The sequence below is a fragment of the Ochotona curzoniae genome, unplaced genomic scaffold, assembly GCF_017591425.1.
Source record: "Ochotona curzoniae isolate NIBS_2020 unplaced genomic scaffold, NIBS_Ocur_1.0 contig_2404, whole genome shotgun sequence".
Classification (NCBI taxonomy): domain Eukaryota; kingdom Metazoa; phylum Chordata; class Mammalia; order Lagomorpha; family Ochotonidae; genus Ochotona; species Ochotona curzoniae.
The window spans coordinates 6,410,631-6,430,765 of NW_024465451.1; the positions used below are offsets into that span (position 1 = coordinate 6,410,631).

At 52.3% G+C, this 20,135-nt stretch overlaps 2 protein-coding genes across 2 annotated transcripts in view; both read right to left on the minus strand.

Moving 5' to 3' along the window:
* STK40 (serine/threonine kinase 40) overlaps positions 1–4,892 on the minus strand; it is a 39,630-nt gene extending 34,738 nt beyond the window's left edge. Inside the window, exon 1 of the mRNA XM_040974210.1 lies at positions 4,283–4,892. The gene's annotated coding sequence lies outside the window, so the exon portion shown is untranslated. The remainder of the gene's footprint in view (positions 1–4,282) is intronic.
* Positions 4,893–10,288: 5,396 nt separating this feature from the next.
* Positions 10,289–14,583, minus strand: LSM10 (LSM10, U7 small nuclear RNA associated). The gene is made up of 2 exons (XM_040974212.1): positions 14,426–14,583; positions 10,289–12,304 (listed from the first exon to the last, which is right to left on the minus strand). Exon 2 carries the CDS (start codon positions 12,269–12,271, stop codon positions 11,900–11,902), a length of 372 nt encoding a protein of 123 aa, XP_040830146.1. The 5' UTR covers positions 12,272–12,304; positions 14,426–14,583; the 3' UTR covers positions 10,289–11,899.
* Positions 14,584–20,135: the final 5,552 nt, after the last annotated feature.

Sequence of the window (20,135 nt, forward strand, 5' to 3'; positions counted from 1 at the left end):
CCTCTTAGACCCTCATTCCAGAGTCTGGGGGGGGGGCAACCATGGGCCCCGAGCCTCCTTCAAGTGTCCAGTCTCATCTAAGCACACGGAGGAAGAAGAAATGCTTTTGCTGCAGCCCATCTTCTCATCTACCTTCTTTACAAACACAAGCCCGAATTGTGTCAACCTTCCCAATTCCCAACGTCCTGCCTGAAGCCCCACCCATCAGCATCCCCCACTCACCCCCCACTCAGCTACCTGCTCCCTAGAAACCAGGAGCCAGTGTCCTCCCACTTTCCCAGTGGTTCTGGGTCCTTAGGAGTTCCCTGGCAGAGAGACATGGCTGAGCCGGTTGAGCTAGCAGCAGGGTCTCAGTTCAATCTCAAGGCCTCCTGCAGGAAAACCTCTCCAGGGGCACTAAGAAAGGTGCTCCCTGAGGGTCCGCTGGTCTCAGGACCCCATTAGTGGGTGACAGTTTGTTAACAGAGAGTGGACCCTGCCAATGGCAGCAACACTCTGAGGCCATCTGAAGGCGGAACAGAGTGTAGGAGTCATGCAGTCAGCAACAACAGCTTCTGAAACTTGAAGCCTGTCAAATATGGGCAGAGGGTGAAGAAGAGAAGCGGCCTCTCTCCTAGGTGCCCAGGAGGCCTGGCCCAAGGGCGGCCAGCCAGGGGTGCTGCCAGACCTTGCAACTGGCCTTCTCCCTTGCTGAAAGCAGCTGGCGGCTTTCATAGCTATTATCTCCTCTGTCACCTCAGGGTCACTTGCTACTGTTCTCCTCTCTCAACACCACTTCCAAACACACCGAGAGTTCAGGAGCTTCTTCCCAAACAACTCTACCCTTCCTCCCACCCGCATTGCATCTGCTATGACCCAAGCCCCCATGAGCCTTTGCTGCGATTACTGGAACAGATCTGCCAGCTAGGGGGAGGGGGTGGGTGGCAGTTCCTCCAAACTCCATCTTCCCTGCAGCCTCAGGACTTCTGGGAAGGTCTGCCAGTGTCCCCACACTTACAACAAGGCACCTGGCACCAACAGGACAGCAAGGGCAGGCATGTCAGGACCGGTGCCTAGCTCCAGTCTGTCCTGCACCCTGGTGACTACTCTTGATCCCTACCACAGCACACACACCTCCTTTCGACTAAGCTGTTCTTCCTGCCTAGAGCACTTCCGGGACCCCCAGAAAACTCAATGCACTCAAGACCCAGTCCTGAGGGCTCCCCAAAGCCTGCCCCCAGCTCCTCCTCAGCCTGAAGGTGAATCACCCCTTCCTTTCACTTTGCTCTGTTGCAGGCTCACAGGCTCTGAGCCAGTGCTAAGTGCCCCAGCCAGCTCACCACCTCCCACCTCCAGGACACAGCCTGCCTCTCCATCCTCCTCCTGTCCCAGCACCCATGGGGGCTCATGTGTGCAGAATGAGGCTGCTGTATTTGGAGCCTCCTCACCCCCCCACCCAACAATGTGTGACACTTCCTGATGCTATTAATTCAGGGACCAGACCAGGGTTGCCAGGAGGGACAGGCACAGAAAGGACGCTAAATACATTTTCTCTCATGGATACTTTAAAAGACTATTTTTTCTCTCTCTCTCAGCAGTCTGATTTCTATTTTAAAAAGCCGTTCTTTTATAGAGCCAAGCTGAATCATCCGCGGGGCTCCCCTACCGCCCGGGTGAACTCCCTGTGGATTTCCTTTTCAGGAGGAATGCAACCCAACTCTGGGATCTGTGATCCTCCAGAGCACTTCTGACAGCGCCCCTGGATACGGTTCTAGTCCCCGTGAATTGCTTCAAATTCCTGGAAATTCTCCCCTGCAGCCCATACTAACAGCTGCCAACATATATCATGCACTGGCCACTTATATGTATGCTAAGTGCCACCCTCACAACTGCCCGAGGTACTCCCGTTGTGCCCATTGTGGACACACGCAAGCTGGACATGGAGAACACAGGTAACTTCTGGGGACCAGCAGGCCTGAACTGGAATTCAGACCTGTCTGATGGCAAAACCAAATCAGCTCTTAAGTACCACGGAACACCGCAGAGGTGCGATGCAGCACTGCTTAGAGCTGGCTTTCTGAGAGCAGCCTCTCCAGCCCAGCTGCTCGGGGATCTACAGTCCCAGGAAGAGAGGGCACACGTGCCAGACCTCTGCACAGAGTTTGCTACCTGGGCCTGGGTACCCAGGCACATGCTCAGTGAAGGTGGCCACACAGCACAGCTCTCCGCTCCATTCCCAGCAGCCTGCACAGGTCCCTGTGGAGGCTCTAGCCCTTCAGTCTCCCCTTTCCCCTTCCTTCCCTCTTCCACTGGGAATTACTGGGAGAGCTTTCTAAATCGTGAATTCAAGTGGCACTCCTCTGCCTTCAGCCTTTCCTCCAGGTCCCCACAGCCTGGGCATAAAGTTCCAGATTGTTCATGTGGCATCTACCCCCTTGCCCTTCTGTACTACTTTACCTCGTCAACTTCCCTGTCACTCTAACTGAACAAGCTGAGTTGTCTGCCAGAAACTGCCAAGTGTATCTCTCCTTCATTCTTTTTTTTTTCTTTTTTATTGGAAAGGTGGATAGACAGAGAGGAAGATCTTCCGTCCGATGATTCACTCCCCAAGTGAGCGCAACGGCCGATACTATGCCAATCCGGAGCCAGGAGCCTCTTCTGGGTCTCCCACGTGGGTGCAGGTTCCCAAAGCTTTGGCCGTCCTCGACTGCTTTCCCAGGCCACAGGCAGGGAGCTGGAAGGGAAGTGGGGCTGCCGGGACAGAATCGGCGCCCATATGGGATCCCGGGCGTGCAAGGCGAGGACCTTTAACCAGTTGCGCCACGCCGCCGGGCCCTCTCTCCTTCATTCTAACCTGGCTAGGCCTCCCTGTCCTCCTTCTAAACTCACCTCTGGTCTTACTCCTGCCGCGCCCCTCCAGGGCCTGAACCGATTCCACCTGCAGGGTGAGCCTGCAGCTTCCTCCACTGGCTTCCCACAGCCTGTCCCGCTCAGAGCCTTTTTAGATCATCTTTAAACTACAAGCTTACAGCTCAGTCTCCCCTCACAGGACTCTGGGCTCCCTGAAATGACAACTGACAACGTTTTACTTAATTCTTAGGCTGTGGCAATCACAGCTGTACATGTCCTACGCACAGTTCAAATCTTCATGACCCCTCTGTCACCGCTCCATGCGACAGATGGGGATACTGAGGCACAGGAAGGTCAGGCCACGTCCCCCAAGGTCACTCTGCTTAGAGACCAGCCGAGGCAGAACCTGAACTCAGAAAGCTGGCTCCCGAGCCACCATGCTCTCCAGCACTTAGCTCTGATGAGGAGGAGCCAGTTTTGCCCTGTGAGTATGGATCCACTGATGAATAAGTGTGGGCGGCCACCCTTCATGCTGTTCAGCCTAATTCACAAACCCATGGCACAGCAGGCCGTTAGGGAGGGCTGGAGGTCCAGCACACTCTCCATGAGACACAGGATTCTTTCAGTCCCACAGTGACACATAGTGGGCTCCTCCTTATCTCATGCAAGACTACCCAGCCAAGAAAACCAGCGCCCAGCCCAGCATGACTACCCTCATCCCCACTGACTCTCAAAACCCAGCCCGTTTCCTCCAGTGACTTAAAACAGCAAAGTCTATCCTGCCACTACAGGAGGTGGCCTGTCATCTTTTCCTTCCGGCGACACAAATGCAGCAAACCTGGGGAGTGGGGGGTGGGCACAGAGCCCAGCTTCGGGGAATCCGAACGCCCTTATCTCCCCAGCCCAAAGGTGGGGCCAGGTGGCAATGGAGACCGGCCTGGCAGGTGCAGTGCTGGCTATGGCCAGGTCGCTCCGCAGAGACCTCGCGGCCAGATGTGGTCCTGGCAAGCAGGGAGCTCTGACTAGCACCTGAACACTGCTGTCGAGGATGCCAAAACTCCCTGGCAGTGATGGTGCCGGTGCCAAGGGCTGGGGATTCCAGGAAGAAGCCTTGGCTGGTCCTCCTGCCGGACGCGTTCTAACTTTCAGAGTCCCTCTCTGGAGCGGTGGTCGGAAGCACCGGGAAGCAGGTCTGTCTCGGGATAAACCTGGCTGGGTCCGACCGCCACCTGCCTCACTTTCCCGGCTGAGCAGTGCCCACTGTTCCAGGGCTGCGGTGAGAACTGGGGCTCCCTGCCCCACCACCACCTCCCAGCAGGACGCCCGGCATTCGCAGCTGTCATTTCTTTCACACTCGGACAGCCTCGGGCTGTCACCCCGTCCCAAAGCCTGGGCCGCTGAGGCCCGCCCCGCGAACCCGCAACTCCCCGCCCCGCTTCCCCGCTCCCCTCACCTTTCCCGGGTGGTCAGCGCTGCTCGCCCATAGTCCGTGCCCGGGAGCCGTGGCTGCTCGGCGCTCGGTCCCCAGGGGGCCGGGGCCGGGCCGGGGGCGTGGGAGCCGCTCACCGTCGCCTCCCAGCGAAGCCGCCCGAGCCGCCGGCGCAGCCACCGCCGCCTCCCTCCATGGCTGCGGCGCCGCCACCTGACAACGGAAGTGACGCAGCGCCCCTCCTCCCCCGCCCGAGCCGCGGCCCCGCCCCCTCGCCTGTGTCTTCGGGCCCACGGCTGGCGGATTGGGGCGCCATCTTGACGATGGGCGGAAGCCTTCGGGCAGGAGGCCAGGATCCGATTGACGATTGGTTCAGGGTGAAGCCTTGGCCAAAACCCTGGAAGCGATTGGAGGCTGAGGCCGAAGAGGTAGGGACTTACCGCTTATCTGCGTCTGCCGCGAGGCTGAGGTGGAGGCCCCGCCCCGCCCTGACTTTCCAGATCGTGGCTTGTCCTACGCTCGGCCTCCGGGGTTGGCAAAATACCCAGCGGTTGAAAGGGCGGACTGCTGTGGAGTGTTTGTCAGAGAAATAGGACATTCCCGGTTCTCACTTCTGGGACTCTGTGTGGAAGGCGCTCAAGAAAGGAAATAAGTGTCGCAGCGCTCACAATTCATTTCCCCCCTCGGTCCCTCGTCTTTGTCTAAACCTCGTCAGCTCTGGCTTCAGCCTGGAGATCCCCGAGGTCTTAGCCGGGAAGGTTTACAGAGAAGAGTTTGTGGGAGCGAGCCAGCCACCTGACCTCACTTGGTCCCTGCTGTTGCAGTTTCGGTCCCTTTCTCCTTCTCCTCCTCCAGCAACCACGCCCTCCATGAATCAGCTTCTTGCACCGGCAGATGAGCCCTTTAAAGGGATTGCGTCAGGCTGGTGACTCACTGGGGCCCCCTGAGAGCCTGGCTTCCCTCCGCTTGGCATGCAGAAGCAGCTAGAAAAAAGGCTCGGTGGCCGCCGCTGCTGAACTGATAATTATCAGCAGCAGCAGCGGCGGCCACAGCCCCGTTCCTTTGTCTCAGAGGTGTTGTGCCAGGGGGTTGCTGTGGGGACGGTGTCACACTTCAGCTCTCATTTGAGCCACTCTGCATCCATGTGTGGACACACACGTTCTCAGGCATGAGTCCAAGCACTGCCACACAGGCGAGGCCAGGCCATCGGAGCAGGAGGCGTGTGTGGCCTGATAGCCTGGGGTCCACTGAACCGGTTGAGAGCGCTGAATAGCAATCATGGTTGAGCAGCTGCCACTTGCTGTCGTCAGCACTTTAGAGATGCGGGCATGGGGCACCTGCTTACTGATGAGGAAGTGTAGGTCAGAGAGAGGAAGTAGCCTGTCCACAGACACAACAGTGACAAGACTGTGATCTGAACCAAGCCTGGTGGCTTTCAAAAAGCTTGGACCCAGAGCTTTGTGAGTGACTTGCCGCGTCACTCGTAAGCTGGCTGAATAAGTGCCCAGCTTGGTAACCTTCCCCTCTGTGTGTGTCCAAATAGGGACAACACTTCATGGGATCGCTGTGAGGATACAGTGAGGGACAGAAACTGCCTCACGCAGGGCTCTGCGGGCGTGCACGCTCAGTGGCACGAGCGGCTTCCTACAGGACGGCTGAAGCCAGGCTCCCCCCAGCCCACGCTCCTGTCCTTGACAAAAGGAAAAACCTAGGAATGTCGAAAGCCCTGGCTCTGACGCGAGGGAGCTTCGGGTCTCCCAGAACACTAATTATCAGTTACATGAATCAATGGCCCCTGACAGGGCCACCCTTACTAACAGGGGACTTACAGCTGACTCAAAGGAGAGGAGAGGAACCCAAGATGTCAGCCAGAGGACCTGAAAGCCTGTCAGCAGGACACACACACACACACACACACACACACACACACACACACACACACACACACACACACACACACAATGACAGCCTCTCCTGCTGGCTCTCCAGCTTAGGCTCCGCTGGCAGACAGTGCTGCTGTAACAAAGTGATGCCTGTCACAGAAGCACCAGATGGTCACTGGCTGGCAGGGGGACAGGCAGGCCCGCCTAAGAAGAGGAGGGGCCCAACAACCCCCAGGGGCATCCTTAGGCTGCCAACCCTCAGCAGTCCTATCTACTTACTGACTGGCTAGCTTCGAGGCCCAGGCATGGGGAGTTTTGAGGGTCAGAATACCACTCCGGGGACTGGGTACCACCAGGGAAGTGAACACCCCAGGTTTACTCAAATCAGAATGAGGTCAAGCATGCTGGAAACAGGAATGTAGTGGGGGGAGGTGGCGTCACACAGTTGTGAGTTTAAACCTCGCCCCCACCCCCAGGTTGCTCACCTGAGCAGGTCAATTGTGTGCTCATATGTGAAATGGGGCTGTTAAGACATAGGATTTTAAAGTGTAGGGTTGGCCTGGTGGTGTGGCCTAGCGTAAAGTCCTTGCCTTGAACGCCCTGGGATCCCATATGGGCGCCGGTTCTAATCCCAGCAGCTCCACTTCCCATCCAGCTCCCTACTTGTGGCCTGGGAAAGCCGTTGAGCATCCTACACCTGTGTGGGAGACCCAGAAGAAGTTCCTGGATCCTAGCTTTGGATCGGCACCGGCCATTGCGCTCATTTGGGGAGTGAATCATTAGACGGAAGATCTTCCTCTCTGTCTTTCCTCCTCTCTGTATATCTGACTTTCCAATAAATAAATAAACCTTTTAAAAAAATAAAGTGTAGCGTTTTCTTCCAAATAATTTTTATTTTCTTGAAGAAGGAACCCCCCCCAAAAAAAAGTAAAAAAAAAAAAAGAAGGACCCCCCCCCCCCCCCCCCCAAACACACACACATCAACCCTGGGCGTTGTGACTTACTGATTAAGTTGCTGCCTGGGACACTGCAAGCCAATGCCACTTCCAGTCCTAGCTGCTCCAGTTCTAAATGCCTAGAAACCAGTGGATGACAGCCCAAGGGCTTGGGCCTCTGTCACCTAGGAGGCAGACACAGGCTCCTGGCTTTGGCCTGGCTCAGCACTGGCTATTACAGCCATTTGGGGAGTGAACCAGTAGATGATAAATCTCTCTCTTTCATGTATAAAACGTAGTTGTTAGTATCGCAGTGAAGTTGCTTCCATTCCATAAAGGTTGCTGGAGGGCCTGCTATGTGTGTGTGTGTGTGGAGCACAGAGCTCCATGTTGGGGCTCTCCGATCCCAGACAATAGCTCTGTTGTGTAGAACACACAGAGCCCCTGCGGAGAGTGCCGGATGCCCATCTTGGCACTGTGCCAACTTAGTTCTAGGAGCTGGGGAGAGCCCTTTTCCCTCTCTAGGCTTCAGTTGGCCTGGTCACTGGTTCCCAACCTTCCCGCCTTGGAAGTTGTTTTGGTATTTTTCCTTCTATGCAAACCTTCTTTTGGTCAAATCTCCCACACAACCTGCATCAAGCTGCTTTTTCCTTGGTGATGTCTCCCCTTCATCAGAGGTGAAGCAGGCCAGGGTGACTGCCACGATCCTGATGTCGTACTTGGAGCCCATCTGCTCAGCTGTGCTGAACTCGGGATATACTGTGTCACTGGCAGGCCCAGGGGAGACCTGAGCTGCGGGTTCTGTGTCCATGCTACGTCCCTGCAAATGACAGCGCTCTCTCCACTCCTCTCTCGAGGAATGGGAGCAGAGGGAGCAGGCACCGTGGCATCTGAGTGCTGGGAATTCCTGGGGGTTCTGTCATCAGCTGGGACCTGACAATGGCTGAGGGAGCATGAAAGGTAGGGGTATGCATGCAAGCAGCCCTGGCACCAACAACGTGCCTGCACGCACGTGCACACGCACACAGTCTAGATGCCAATAGGTCAGTAGCTTTTGGGGACAGTTTCTTCACCTTGGGCTCTTGCCTTGCACATGCCTGCAGGTGACCCTGTACGTGCTGCTTCAGGAAATGAGTGGAGCCACACAACAGAAGGCAGAGTTCAATTTTAGTTTCTGGATTCTCAAAGCCCAGCATCTGGGGAGAGATGGAAAGTTTCTAGGCAGATAAGAATTTAGTAAATGGGATCCAGCGTGGTAGCCTAGTGGCTAAAGTCCTTGCCCTGCATGCTCCAGGATCCCATACGGGTGCTGGTTCTAATCCTGGTGGCCCTGCTTCCCATTCAGTTCTCCCTGTTTGTGGCCTGGGAAAGAAGTCAAGGACAGCCCAAGGCTTTGGGACCCTGCATCTGTGTGGGAGACCTGGAAGAAGCTTCTGGCTCATGGCTTCAGAATGGCTCAGCTCCAGCTGTTGTGGACACTTGGGAGTAAATCATTGGACAGAAGATCTTCCTCTCTGTCTCTCATCCTCTCTGTATATCTGACTTTCCAATAAAAATAAGTCTTAAATTAAATAGAGCAAATGATGCCATGATCAGGGGAAATGTGGAAGGTTGTCACTGGGGGTATGGGTTCCTGAAAACAGAGATGCTTCTCCTTAGCGTTGTAAGTGCAGCAATCCGCCAGGTGCCATAGACTGAGAGATGGAGAAAGGTCGTTTTTTCTGGGTGGGGTACCAGAACCAAGAACCCCCTGGAGAAACCACAGTGTGCTGCATTTGGCTCAGTGAGGCTGAACTCACCTTAAGTTCCCAGAACTTCCCTGGGGCCTACCGTGGCCTGAGGAGAAATAATCATTTGGACACCTGAGAAGGGACAGGTCACACCCAGGGGCAGCTCTTGGCCAGAAGCATACTTGACAGCAAGTACTACGGGCTCATGTGAGAGATCTGGACAAGAGGCCATCCCAGGGGATGCAGGGGTGATCAGATGACCACCTAAGCACGATATCATAGGATTCAAACATGAAAGGGAAGATGGAGTAATTCTGTATGCTCTGTGGTAGTCCCTTCCACTCTGCTTCAGTATGGGTAAGAAATAAAGGGAATTCAAGCAGTAGGCATTTGTCCCAGAGTACCTGCCTAAATGGCTAATCTGCTCCCAATCCAGCTTCTTACTAATACACACCCTTGGGGGGCAGCAGGCTGAAGCACTGGCTCTCTCCTGCCTATATGAGAGACCCACAGGGTCTCTGATCAAAGATCTGTCTATGGAGGGTCCAGCGCCCTGGACTAGCGGCTAAAGTCCTTGCCTTGAACGCACCAGGATCCCATATGGGCGCTGGTTCTAACCCAGCAGCTCCACTTCCCATCCAGCACCCTGCTTGTGGCCTGGGAAAGCAGTTGAGGATGGCCCAAAGCTTTGGGACCCTGCACCCGTGTGGGAGACCTGGAGGAAGAGGTTCCTGGTTCCCAGCTTCAGATAGGCACAGCACCGGCCGTTGTAGTCACTTGGGAAGTGAATCATTGCATGGAAGATCTTCTCTGTCTCCTCCTCACTGTATATCTGACTTTATAATAAAAAATAAGTAAATCTTAAAAAAAAAAAAAATCTGTCTATGGAGCCAGCGCAGTGTCTCAACATACTAATCCTCTACCGGCAGTGCTATCACCACATATGGGTGCTGGTCCTAGTCCCAGCTGCTCCACTTCCCATGCAGCTCTCTGCTTGTAACCTGAGAAAGCAGCAGAGGAGGGCTCAAGGACTTGGGCCCCTGTACTCACTTGGGAGACCCAGGGGAGGATCCTGGCTCTTGGTTTCAGGTCAGCTTAGCTCTGACTGTTGAGGCCATTTGGGAAAGATCTCTCTTTGTCTCTTTTCTTTTGTCAGCAAATCTGCCTTTAAAAGGTCTTCTTCTTCTTTTTTTTTTTTAAGGATTTATTTGATTTTTGTGGGAAAGTCAGATATACAGAGAAGAGAGAGAGGAAGGAAATGTCTTTCTTCCAAACAAAATGAAAATAAAATATTAAACAAAATATTTATTTATTATTGGAAAGGCAGATTTACAGGGAGGAGAGAAAGACAGAAAAATCTGTCTACTAGTTCATTCCCCCAAGTGTCTATAATGGTTGGAGCTGAATTGATCCAAAGCCAAGAGTTTCTTCCAAGTCTCACATGTGAGTGCAGGGGCCTAAGACTTTGGGCCTAAGCCTCTCCTGCTTTCCTAGGCCACAAGTAGGGAGCTGGATGGAAGTGGAGCAGACAGGACTCAAACTGGTTCCTATAGGGAATGCCAGCACAGCAGACAGCGGCTTTACGTGCCACAGCACCAGCCCCTCAACTTCTACTCTCCACAGGGCAATCAACTACACTGCTCATCCAAAGCCCCTCCCCTTCTCCACGCTCACCTGCATCTCTTCACTGCCCCAACTCCCAAGCTTTCCCACCTCGGCACCTTTGCACTGGCAGTTTCCGCTGCGGCTTTCTCTAGGCTCTTCAAATGGCAGGTTCCTTTTCAGTTTAAATTTCACTTCCTCAGACCACACTTGCCAGAAGAAAACCACCTGTTTTCTAAGTGCTCTGCTTATTTCCTGTTTTATTTGTGTAAAAAGGCTTACTTTGTTTTATCCTCAATCTTTCCTGCTTGCGTATCAACTCCCTTAGGGTAAGACCTTTGTACATCCCCACGTGCCTGATACATACTCACAGCTCAAGAATTAACTTGTAGAATTGGCTGAGCTGGCTGTGACGTTGGGTCCTCCATCAGAATATCAGTTCCTGTGGCCACTGCTCTGTTCTGGATCCAGCTCCCTGCCAATGTGCCTGAAGGCAGAAGAAGAGGGTCCAAGGGCCCATACCTTCTAGAAACACGTGAGAGACCCAGCCAAGATCCTGGTTTGGCCTGGACAAGTCTTGTCTTGTGACCATTTAAGGCAGTGAATGAATGGACAGAAGATCTCGGTCACTCTTCCTTTCAAGTATGTGTGTATGTATTAAAGAATTACCACCTTTGACATGGATGATCAGTGGCAGGCGGAGATTGTGGGCTGGTGGCATGGAGCGCCTACCTGGGTCCAGTAACTCGGGACAACAAAAGACCCATATCCTTGGGGCATCTTGGCAAGGCTGCTTCCCTTCATTGCCATCTTTCTTCAGTGCTTTATCCAGGAATGGCTCAGGGCCCACCCAGGACACTGAGGACTCTGGGCTGTCCACCCTAGACAGCCCCTGGTTTCCCCTGCTGAGCACACAGAAGGACCATCAATGCCCCAGAGCAAGACCCTTCCTCCAGTCCCTAAGAGAAAAAAAAAGTCCTAACGCTTGGGCCACATTCCCTGTCAAGAAAATATGAATCTAAAGATTTGACAGGAGATTCTAACATGCAGCCAGTTAGAGACCCGGTACCCAGACCTCATGCACACATGGCTGAACAAGCACGAGGCATGGATTTGTGGCTAGACAAGTTGGATTTTATGAGAAAATCACCATAACTGCAAAAGCAATGGGAATACCTGGAAAGGGCTCAAACCAAGCCCATCTCATAATCCTCTCCGAGAAGGGGTTCAGAATCAGTAAACCAAAGGCTCAGATGCAAATGATGAGACAGGGGGACCATCCCGTGCCCCAAGGCCACAGAGAGATGGGATTCCAGTTTCGTGGGAGGTGGAACCCCAAGAGAGGCAGCTGTGAAGGGGTGTCTGCTGGACACCAGTTTGTGGGTTCGCCCTGCTCCCTTCCTCAGCTCTGGGAAGAGCAGGATGCTGGGAAGCTGGTTCGGGAGAACACTGGAGGAACCTGAGTTGGAGCTTGCAGAGGGTATAGCCTCCTCACTTGTGGCGTTTGGAGGGAAACTCCCGGCGGCCCTTGCCCATGCTGCCGAAGTTGCGCACCCGGTGGATGAGCTGCAGCTGCTGCTCGATGGTGGCGGTGATGTTCACGTCATCGGGGATGTGTACGTAGCGCACGTTCCGGCCTGTCACGAACAGGTCATCCAGCAGCACCTGATGACCCCACCGGTCCGTGTAGGTGACTTTGGCCAGGCGGATGTTCATGAAAGCATCCACATTGTCTATGCGTCCATGGGCCACGCTCTCGTCCCGCAGGTCCACCGTGGTCACCCGGCCCTGGAGGCCTTGCAACAGGATGATGAGGCTGTTCTCAGATATGGTCCGCTCCTTCACTGAGTGGCTCAGCGCCATGGTTCCAGGTCAGCAGCTGGTGGCTCCTTGGGGCTGGAACACACACACACCCACACACTGACACACACAGAAGCTGTAGCAGGTTACGGGGTTCCACTGCAGGATCACCTCCACTGTGTCCTCAACCCAAGTTCCAGCATTAACCTTCTCAATTGAGGCTGTCAGTGGATACACAGCAATTCATGTATGCCTCTCACAGACTCCTCACATCGCCCTCTTCCCCAAGCCAAGGACTACTTTTGTCTACTTTATGAACGAGGAAGACGTGATCAGCTGGAATGGAAATGGAGCAGTTGGAACACAAACTGGTGCTCACATGGAGACCAGTGCTAGCAGGTGGAGAATTAGATGGTTGAGCCACACAGCACAAGTTCTGTCCTGTCTTTCACACCCCAGAGACTGGTTTACTGGGTCTGGGAGATGGAGCCCAGGCTCCTAGTTGCTCCAAGCACCCTAGGTAATTTCACTGTGCTGACTAGTTGAAGAAACATGGCTCTAAATCGTGGTTTACACCCTTGCTACTCGGAGCGTGATTCTGTGGCTTAAGCCGGATCATCACCTGGGCCCTTATTAAGAAATGCATCCAGCTGGGGTTGGTGCAGTGGTGTGGTAGGCTAGTCCTCCACCTGCAGCACTGGCATCCCATCTGGCTGAGTCTCAACTACTCCACCCTTGATCTAGCTCCCTGTTTATGTCCTGGGAAAGCAGCAGAGGATGGCTTATGTTCTTGGGTCCCTGCACCTGTGTGGGAGACCCAGAAGATCTTGGCTCCTAGATTTGGATTTGGCCAACTCTGGCTGTTGTGATTATCTGGGGGAGTGAACTACAGCATAGAAGAGCTTTCTCTCTGTCTTTCCTTCTTTTGTAAATGTCTTTCAAAAATACTTAAGAAGGGGCCCGGCGCGGTGGCGCAAGTGGTTAAAGGTCCTCGCCTTGCACGCCCGGGATCCCATATGGGCGCCGGTTCTAATCCCGGCAGCTCCGCTTCCCTTCCAGCTCCCTGCCTGTGGCCTGGGAAAGCAGTCGAGGACGGCCCAAAGCTTTGGGACCCTGCACCCGCGTGGGAGACCCGGAAGAGGCTCCTGGCTTCGGATCGGCATAGTATCGGCCCGTTGCGCTCACTTGGGGAGTGAATCATCGGACGGAAGATCTTCCTCTCTGTCTCTCCTCTCTGTATATCCGCCTTTCCAATAAAAAAATAATAAAAATAAATCTTTAAAAAAAAAATACTTAAGAAGAAATGCATCCATCTCTGGTCTTTTCCAGAGCACCTGAAACAACCTGTTTTAACAAGACCTCCCCCCATCAGCCTCCAAATTAGATGCATGTTAAAGCTGGAGAGTCACTCAGTGGTTGGCTTAGGCAACTCTCAGTACGCACTGTGCACCATCTTCAGATGGGGGGGTCTCTGTGAGAGCACTCCCCATTCCCAATTCAGCAGGTCAGAGGTGCTGCCCTGGGGATGCTAGGCCGGGGTCCAGTGGCCCTGGATGTAGACATTCTGGGAACTGGGAAAAGGTACTGCAGGAAGTACAGACGATCTGATTGGAGGCACCCTTCCACATGCAAAGCTAAGTCTAGGACAGCTGGCTTTTCGGAGCCTGCTTCCACATTAAGCTACAGGCTAGATGAAGGTACTCACACACTCACTGTCTAGTCCATACTTTGCTCTTGATATGGTATCAATGCTACTATGTCCTATTTACGCTTTATTTCCAGAGCCTTGAGTCAAAAGTAGTAGAACTACTGTCTCCTGAGCCACGCCACTCAGCATTTCCGCCAAGATTGTGCAGAGTGGAAAGCCTGTCCGGCCAGCCCGCTGCACTGAGGGAGGGACAGGTCTAGTGATCCCAACTTGCGCTCGCCCGGAGGCTCGGTGATCAATTCTGCACCATTGGGATAGCCACAGGCCCGTCCTCCAGCCCTTGAGTCGGGGCGGAATCCCGAGGCAGCCGCTGAGCATCGCCAAGCTTGTCAGCCCATCGACAAAGCAGGGATGAGAAGGCTTCTTGGCTCCCAGAGCAGTAAGGGTGAAGCCACACTTTGTAGTCGGTTAAGTGTGGAAGAAGACTTGGGCCAGGCTCCCACGCCGGCCTAGGGGCTCAGAGTACCCCCTCCCCGCTCCTCCCCAGCACAACCACGACCCGGACCCACCGCGCCGGACTCCTTCCGCCTTCCGTCTTCCGGGTCCCGGTGGGTTAGCGGGTGCAGGCCTGTGCATCCTCCCGGCAGCTGTCGCGGACCCGAGCAGCCATGGCAACCGCGAAGCCGCGCCGAGCCCCGAGAGCTGAGAACGCGTGCGTCCGTGCGTAACGTCAGCGCCGCGCGATGAGCCGGAACTACAGCCCCCAGAATGCCGCGCGGGGGCCGGGCGGCGCTTCCGTACCCAGTGCCCGCGTCATAGGATTCCCTCCTTTAAACTCCATGTGTGCGTGCGTAGGTGCATTCATTCATTCACCGTTCGTCCGTCCATTCATGCGGAGGTCACCTGGAGTCCTGCACATTCCCTGGCTCTGGGCATAGAGGGCGACCAAGTTTCAAGGATGCCTCCCGGAGCCGACTACTCTGCGGGGGGCGGGGCGGGAGGGAATTGATACTTAGACAAAATTTCATTTGTTTTTATTTGAAAAGTAGAGTGACAGAAACAGAAATCTCCCATTCACTGGTTCATTTAAAGTCACAATGAATAGCTTTGTCAAAGTAGCTCCCCTCCCAGACCCAATTTTTCTCATTAGGAAAGAGGTAATGTCCACCTGTGAGAATTTGACGTGGGATCCGAGTGACCATCCTGAATGTGTACAAACACGTGGCTCACGGAACGCTTCACTCACTTGTTCATTCGCTGACTTCTGTCTCTTCCCAGAGTCATCTCTCCTCCTTCTCCTTCTTTACAACTGCAGAGTCAGGCAGGAGGGAAGGAAAAGAGAGCTTCCATCTGCCAGTTTACTCCCCAGATGGCTACAATAGCTACTCAGCGCAAAGCCAGAAGCCAGGAGCTTCATCTGCACCTCCCGCATGGGTGCAGGGGCCCAAACACTTGGACCATCCTCTGCTGCTTTTTTGAGACTAATAGCAGGGAGAGGAAGTGGAGCGGCCAGATGTGAATTGGTGCCCATATGAGATGCCAGCATCGCCAGTGGCAGCTTTACCCACTGTGCTACATCGCTAGCTCCAAGTCTTTTCTTCTTAACCAGTGATCATAGTCAATTTCATCCCATCCTAAAAGCAAGTCAGCTTTCTCCTCCGTGTCATCTCCATTGATTTTTTGCCTTCCATAGTCAAACTCCACATGAGAGGCCTCTATGCCAGCTGTTTCCCAAATATGATCACTTTTCCAGCATCTGTGTGAGGAAGCCAGTGAAATGGCATAGGAGCTACCAGCTACAACACCTTCACCCCATATGGGTGCTGGTTTGTATCCTAGTGCTCCACTTCCCATCCAGTTCCCTAATGGTCTGGAAAAGCAGTGGAACATGGCCCAAGTGCTTGGACTCCTGCCACGTACACGGAGAAATAGATGAAGCTTCTAGCTTCAGTCTGGCCCAAGCTTGGCAGTGATAGCCTCTGGGGAGTGAACCACAGCATGGGCACTAACTCTCTCTGTCTCTCCCCCACGCTCTCTTTGTAACTCTTAAATAAATAAATAAATCTGAAAAAAAAAATTAGAGAGAGAGAAGAGTTCTGGAGGCTGTTTTGCTGTGGCTCAACCTGTGAATTCTCTATGCTCTGGTGCCAGCATTCCATATGGGCACTAGTTCACCCGGTTGCTCCACTTTCTATCCAGCTTCCTGAATGTGGCTTGGAAAAGCAGTGGAGGGTGATGCAAAGCCTTGGGACCTTGCACCCACATGGGAGACCTGAAGAGGCTCCTGGCTTCAGATTGGCTCAGTTGTGGCCATTGTGGCTGCTTAGGGAGTGGACCTTCTCTAACTTTCCTTCTCTCTGTAAATCTGCCTTGCAAATAAATAAATATTTTTAAAAGCTGTATAAAACTGGCTTTACTTCATGTAGTTCAGCCAAAAACAATATATTGCCATGGAAGATGGCACAGCTATTGCCAGAGACACCCATATCCCGTATCAGAGTATTGCGGAGTCTCGGCTTAACTTTCCTGCTTCAATGCCCGAGACTCAATAGGTGCTGGTTCCAGTCCTTGGTGCCACCTCACAGGATACCCAGACCTGGCTGCTGTACCCATCGGGGGGTGAACTAGTGGAAGGAAAATCTCTTGCCCTCTCTGCCTTATAGATGAATGAATGAATAAATAATTCTTCAACAAATCAGTCTGTCTCCTGTTATGACAAACCTTCAACAGACTTGCAGGAATAGAAAGCAGTGGCAGCTACTGCGCTTCAACCTGCTTCCTGCAGGCATCTGGGGAGTGAATCAGCAGATGGAAGATTTCTCTCTCAATCTCACTCTTGCTAAATTTTGTCTTTCAGAAAACAATTATTCAAATGTAGGTTTTATTAGGGGGCCAGTGTTATGGCACATCAGGTTAAGCTGCTGTGAGCATCCCACATGATCACTGGTTCGAGACCCAGTTGCTCCACTTCCAATCCAGCTCCCCACTAATGCACCTGGGACAGCGGTGGAGGATGGCCTTCGTACTTGGGCCCCTGTTCCTGCTGCGGGATACCAGGATAATGGAGTTGTGGCTTCTGGCTTTCTTCTGGTCCATCCCCAGAAGCTTTGATCATTTGGGTATGAACCAGTGGATGGAAGATTTCTCTCTTTCTCTCTGTAACTGCCTTTCAAGTAAATGAACAAATTATTTAAAAATAGGTTATATGAATATACTTATTATTTTAAATACATTAATATTAAGTGTTTAGTTTAATTTTAAGGTATATTTGTTTATTGGAAAGGTAAATTTACAGAGAGAATGAGAGACAGACAGAAAGGTCTTCTGCCTGCTAGTTTACTCCCTAAGTGGCAGCTGGAGCTAAGCCTATCCAAAGCCTCTTCCAGGTCTCCCACATGGGTGCAGAGTCCCAAGGCTTTGGGCCTTCCTTGACTGCTTTCCCGGGTTACAAGTAGAGAACTGGATGGTAACTGGAGCAGCTGGGACATGAACTAGTGTTTATATGGGAACCCAGCACTTAAAGGGGGAAGACTATCCAATTGAATCATCATGCAAGACTCTGTTTGGTTTAATTCTAATGTGATTAATATACAACTTACATAAAAAGCTTTTCAGTTTAAAAAATAGTTTATTTGAAAGAATTATAGAGAGAGCTAGAGCAAAAAAAAAAAAAAGAGAGAGAGAGAGAGAGAGAGAGATTTCTTCTATCTGCTGGTCTACTTCCTCAAATGGCTACAACTGCCAGGGCTGGGTCAGGCAAAGCCAGGTCTTCATGTGACTGTAAGATTCCCAAGCACTTGTGTCATCTGTTGCTTTCCCAGCTGCATTAGTAGAGAGCTGGATTGAAAATGGAGCAACAAGTGTGTGAATCGGTGGGGTGCCAATGTTGCGAGTGATGGCTGAATGAGCTGCACCACAGTGCTATCCCTGCTGTCATTTGTAAGAGCATAAGAGCGCTCTGAGATTGAAAACTGCTGCTGTGTATTAAGGGCTTCTACGTTCTCACTCCAGGGACTCAGCTGGCTCCTTACTCCCAAGACTCCACTGACTCTTTGGGCCAAGGGTTTCCTCACTTGTCAAGCCTCTCTCCTTTCTTAGTCCTTCCATCCGTGACCCTCCTCAGTGCTAAACCACACTGCCCATCCTGGTCCTGGTTGTTTCCTCTGGGACAGCGTGTCTTTTGTTTCTGATTTCTGATTGCTTCTCCATGTCTGTCTCTTTTTCTTGCACTTCATTCACCTGCTCTGTGACTGTATGTACCTCCTGTGGGTGCTGTATTTCCAGCTCTACTCCCTCCCTGAGCAGACCAATACGTTGCTGTCAAGGTCTCTGGCAGGTGTGTCTTACTGCTCTGAGACTCAATGGGTACTTTATAAGACAATCTCATCAAGCTTCTCCTGAACCAGTTGCTGCTCTGGATTCCTATTTCGGTGGTTGCTACTACTGTTTTCCAGCTGCCTAAGTTGACTACCTAAACAACCTTAATACCTTCTATCACCTCTGGATTCACCCTACATCTTTCATAGCCTGAACTCTTAAATTCTTCCAAGTGTGTTCCAGCCACCCACTTGCCTTTATTTAAAAACATTTATCTACTTGATTAGTTGATGTTTTTGGGAAGCAGACAGAGATAGGCATACATTTGCCATCTGCTAGTTTACTCCCTAAATGGCCACCATAGCTAGTACTGGCTCAAGTTAATGCCGGTAGCCAGGGACTCAACCTTGGTCTTTCCGTGCTTGGCAGGGACCCAGGTACTTGACCCATCATCTGTGTCTCTCCCAGTTCACATCAGCAGGAAGCTGGATTTGGAAGTAGAGCCAGGACTCAAACCCAGACACCCTGATGTGGGATGTGTGCTTCCTGAGTGGCAGCTTCCCTCTAGGCGACACGCCTCCCATTCCTACCTCCACCCTAGCTGAGTCTCTGTCGTTGAATTCCTTGTTGAGTAAACTACCTCACTGCTCACTGTGTCTATTACAGTCCAGTTACCCAGTGCATAATTGAAAGGGACGAAGAGGTAGGTAAAAGTTGTATTGGTTTCCAGATTTTAACTTGGGCCTTTAAGATTAGACGTTAGGCTAAATATATGTAATTTTCTAACATTTTCCTTCTCTTTTCTATGCTTTCCTATGGCTTAGGCTGGTGCCAAGAGGAGAGGGCTCTGTGCTGGCTGTAGCCCACAGTGACAAAGCGGATGGCCACAGAACAGACGGATGTGACCCAGGAGCATGGCCTGGTGTAGACCTGGTCATCATGTAGAAATGTGTTTCTCTCCTATTGGGATTTGGAGCTGAGAAAAACTGTTCCACACTTACATTGATGCTTGTCCTCTTAGAATTGAGGTGTCTGGGGGCTGGTGCAGTAGCCTAGTGGCTAAAGTCCTTGCCTTGCATGCGCCAGGGTCCCATAAGGGTGCTGGTTTGTGTCCCAGCCACCCTGCTTCCCATCCAGCTCCCTACTTGTGGCCTGGGAAAGAAAGCAGTCGAGGATGGCCCAAAGCTTTGGGACCCTGCACCCACGTGGAAGACCTGGAAGAAGCTCCTGGCTCATGGCTTCAGATTGGCTCAGCTCTGGCTGTTGCAGTCACTTAGGAGTAAATCAGTGGACAGAAGATCTTCCTCTGTCTCTCCTCCTCTCTGTGTACCTGATGTTCCAATAAAAATAAATATTAAAAAAAATTGAGGGTTGGTGCATGTCCTGTTTTTTTCTTTCTCCAACACTCTTCATTTTTATTATCTTTTTCTCCTGAGAGCCATTAAAGTCCTTGCTTTATAATATAATAAATGTATTTTATTTTTGATAATGTTTACATAGTTAAAAAAGATGCATGCTCATGTCAAACACTGATTAGGGTGGGGAGAGTTGAGGAATGAAGGAAAGTAGATGAGACGACTACTTCTAATCTCATTTTTCCTTCCTGTATCTGGGGAAAGTAGGGAAGAGAAGAGGAGAGGACCAGTCCCAACAACCCAACTGCATCGGTACCCGGAGATGGAGGATGGCCATCTGATCTCATCTCAGGGTCCCCAATGTGGAGCATGTTTCAAGGGTACTGCTTAAGCGTTTTAATAGTTTTGAGATGCCAGTCCAGAGCCAACCGATACACCTGCCAACAAGAGAACTAGTGCTGTTCAGCCTGACTAACACCTAGGTGACACACAAGTGCTCACCAGTGGGACCTATGGCCTACCAGGGAGTTCCCCAAGTTCCCCCACCAGGCCCACTCCCAGACTCAGATCTCATGCATGCCAGCAGGTGTTAGGCCCTTACTCAAAG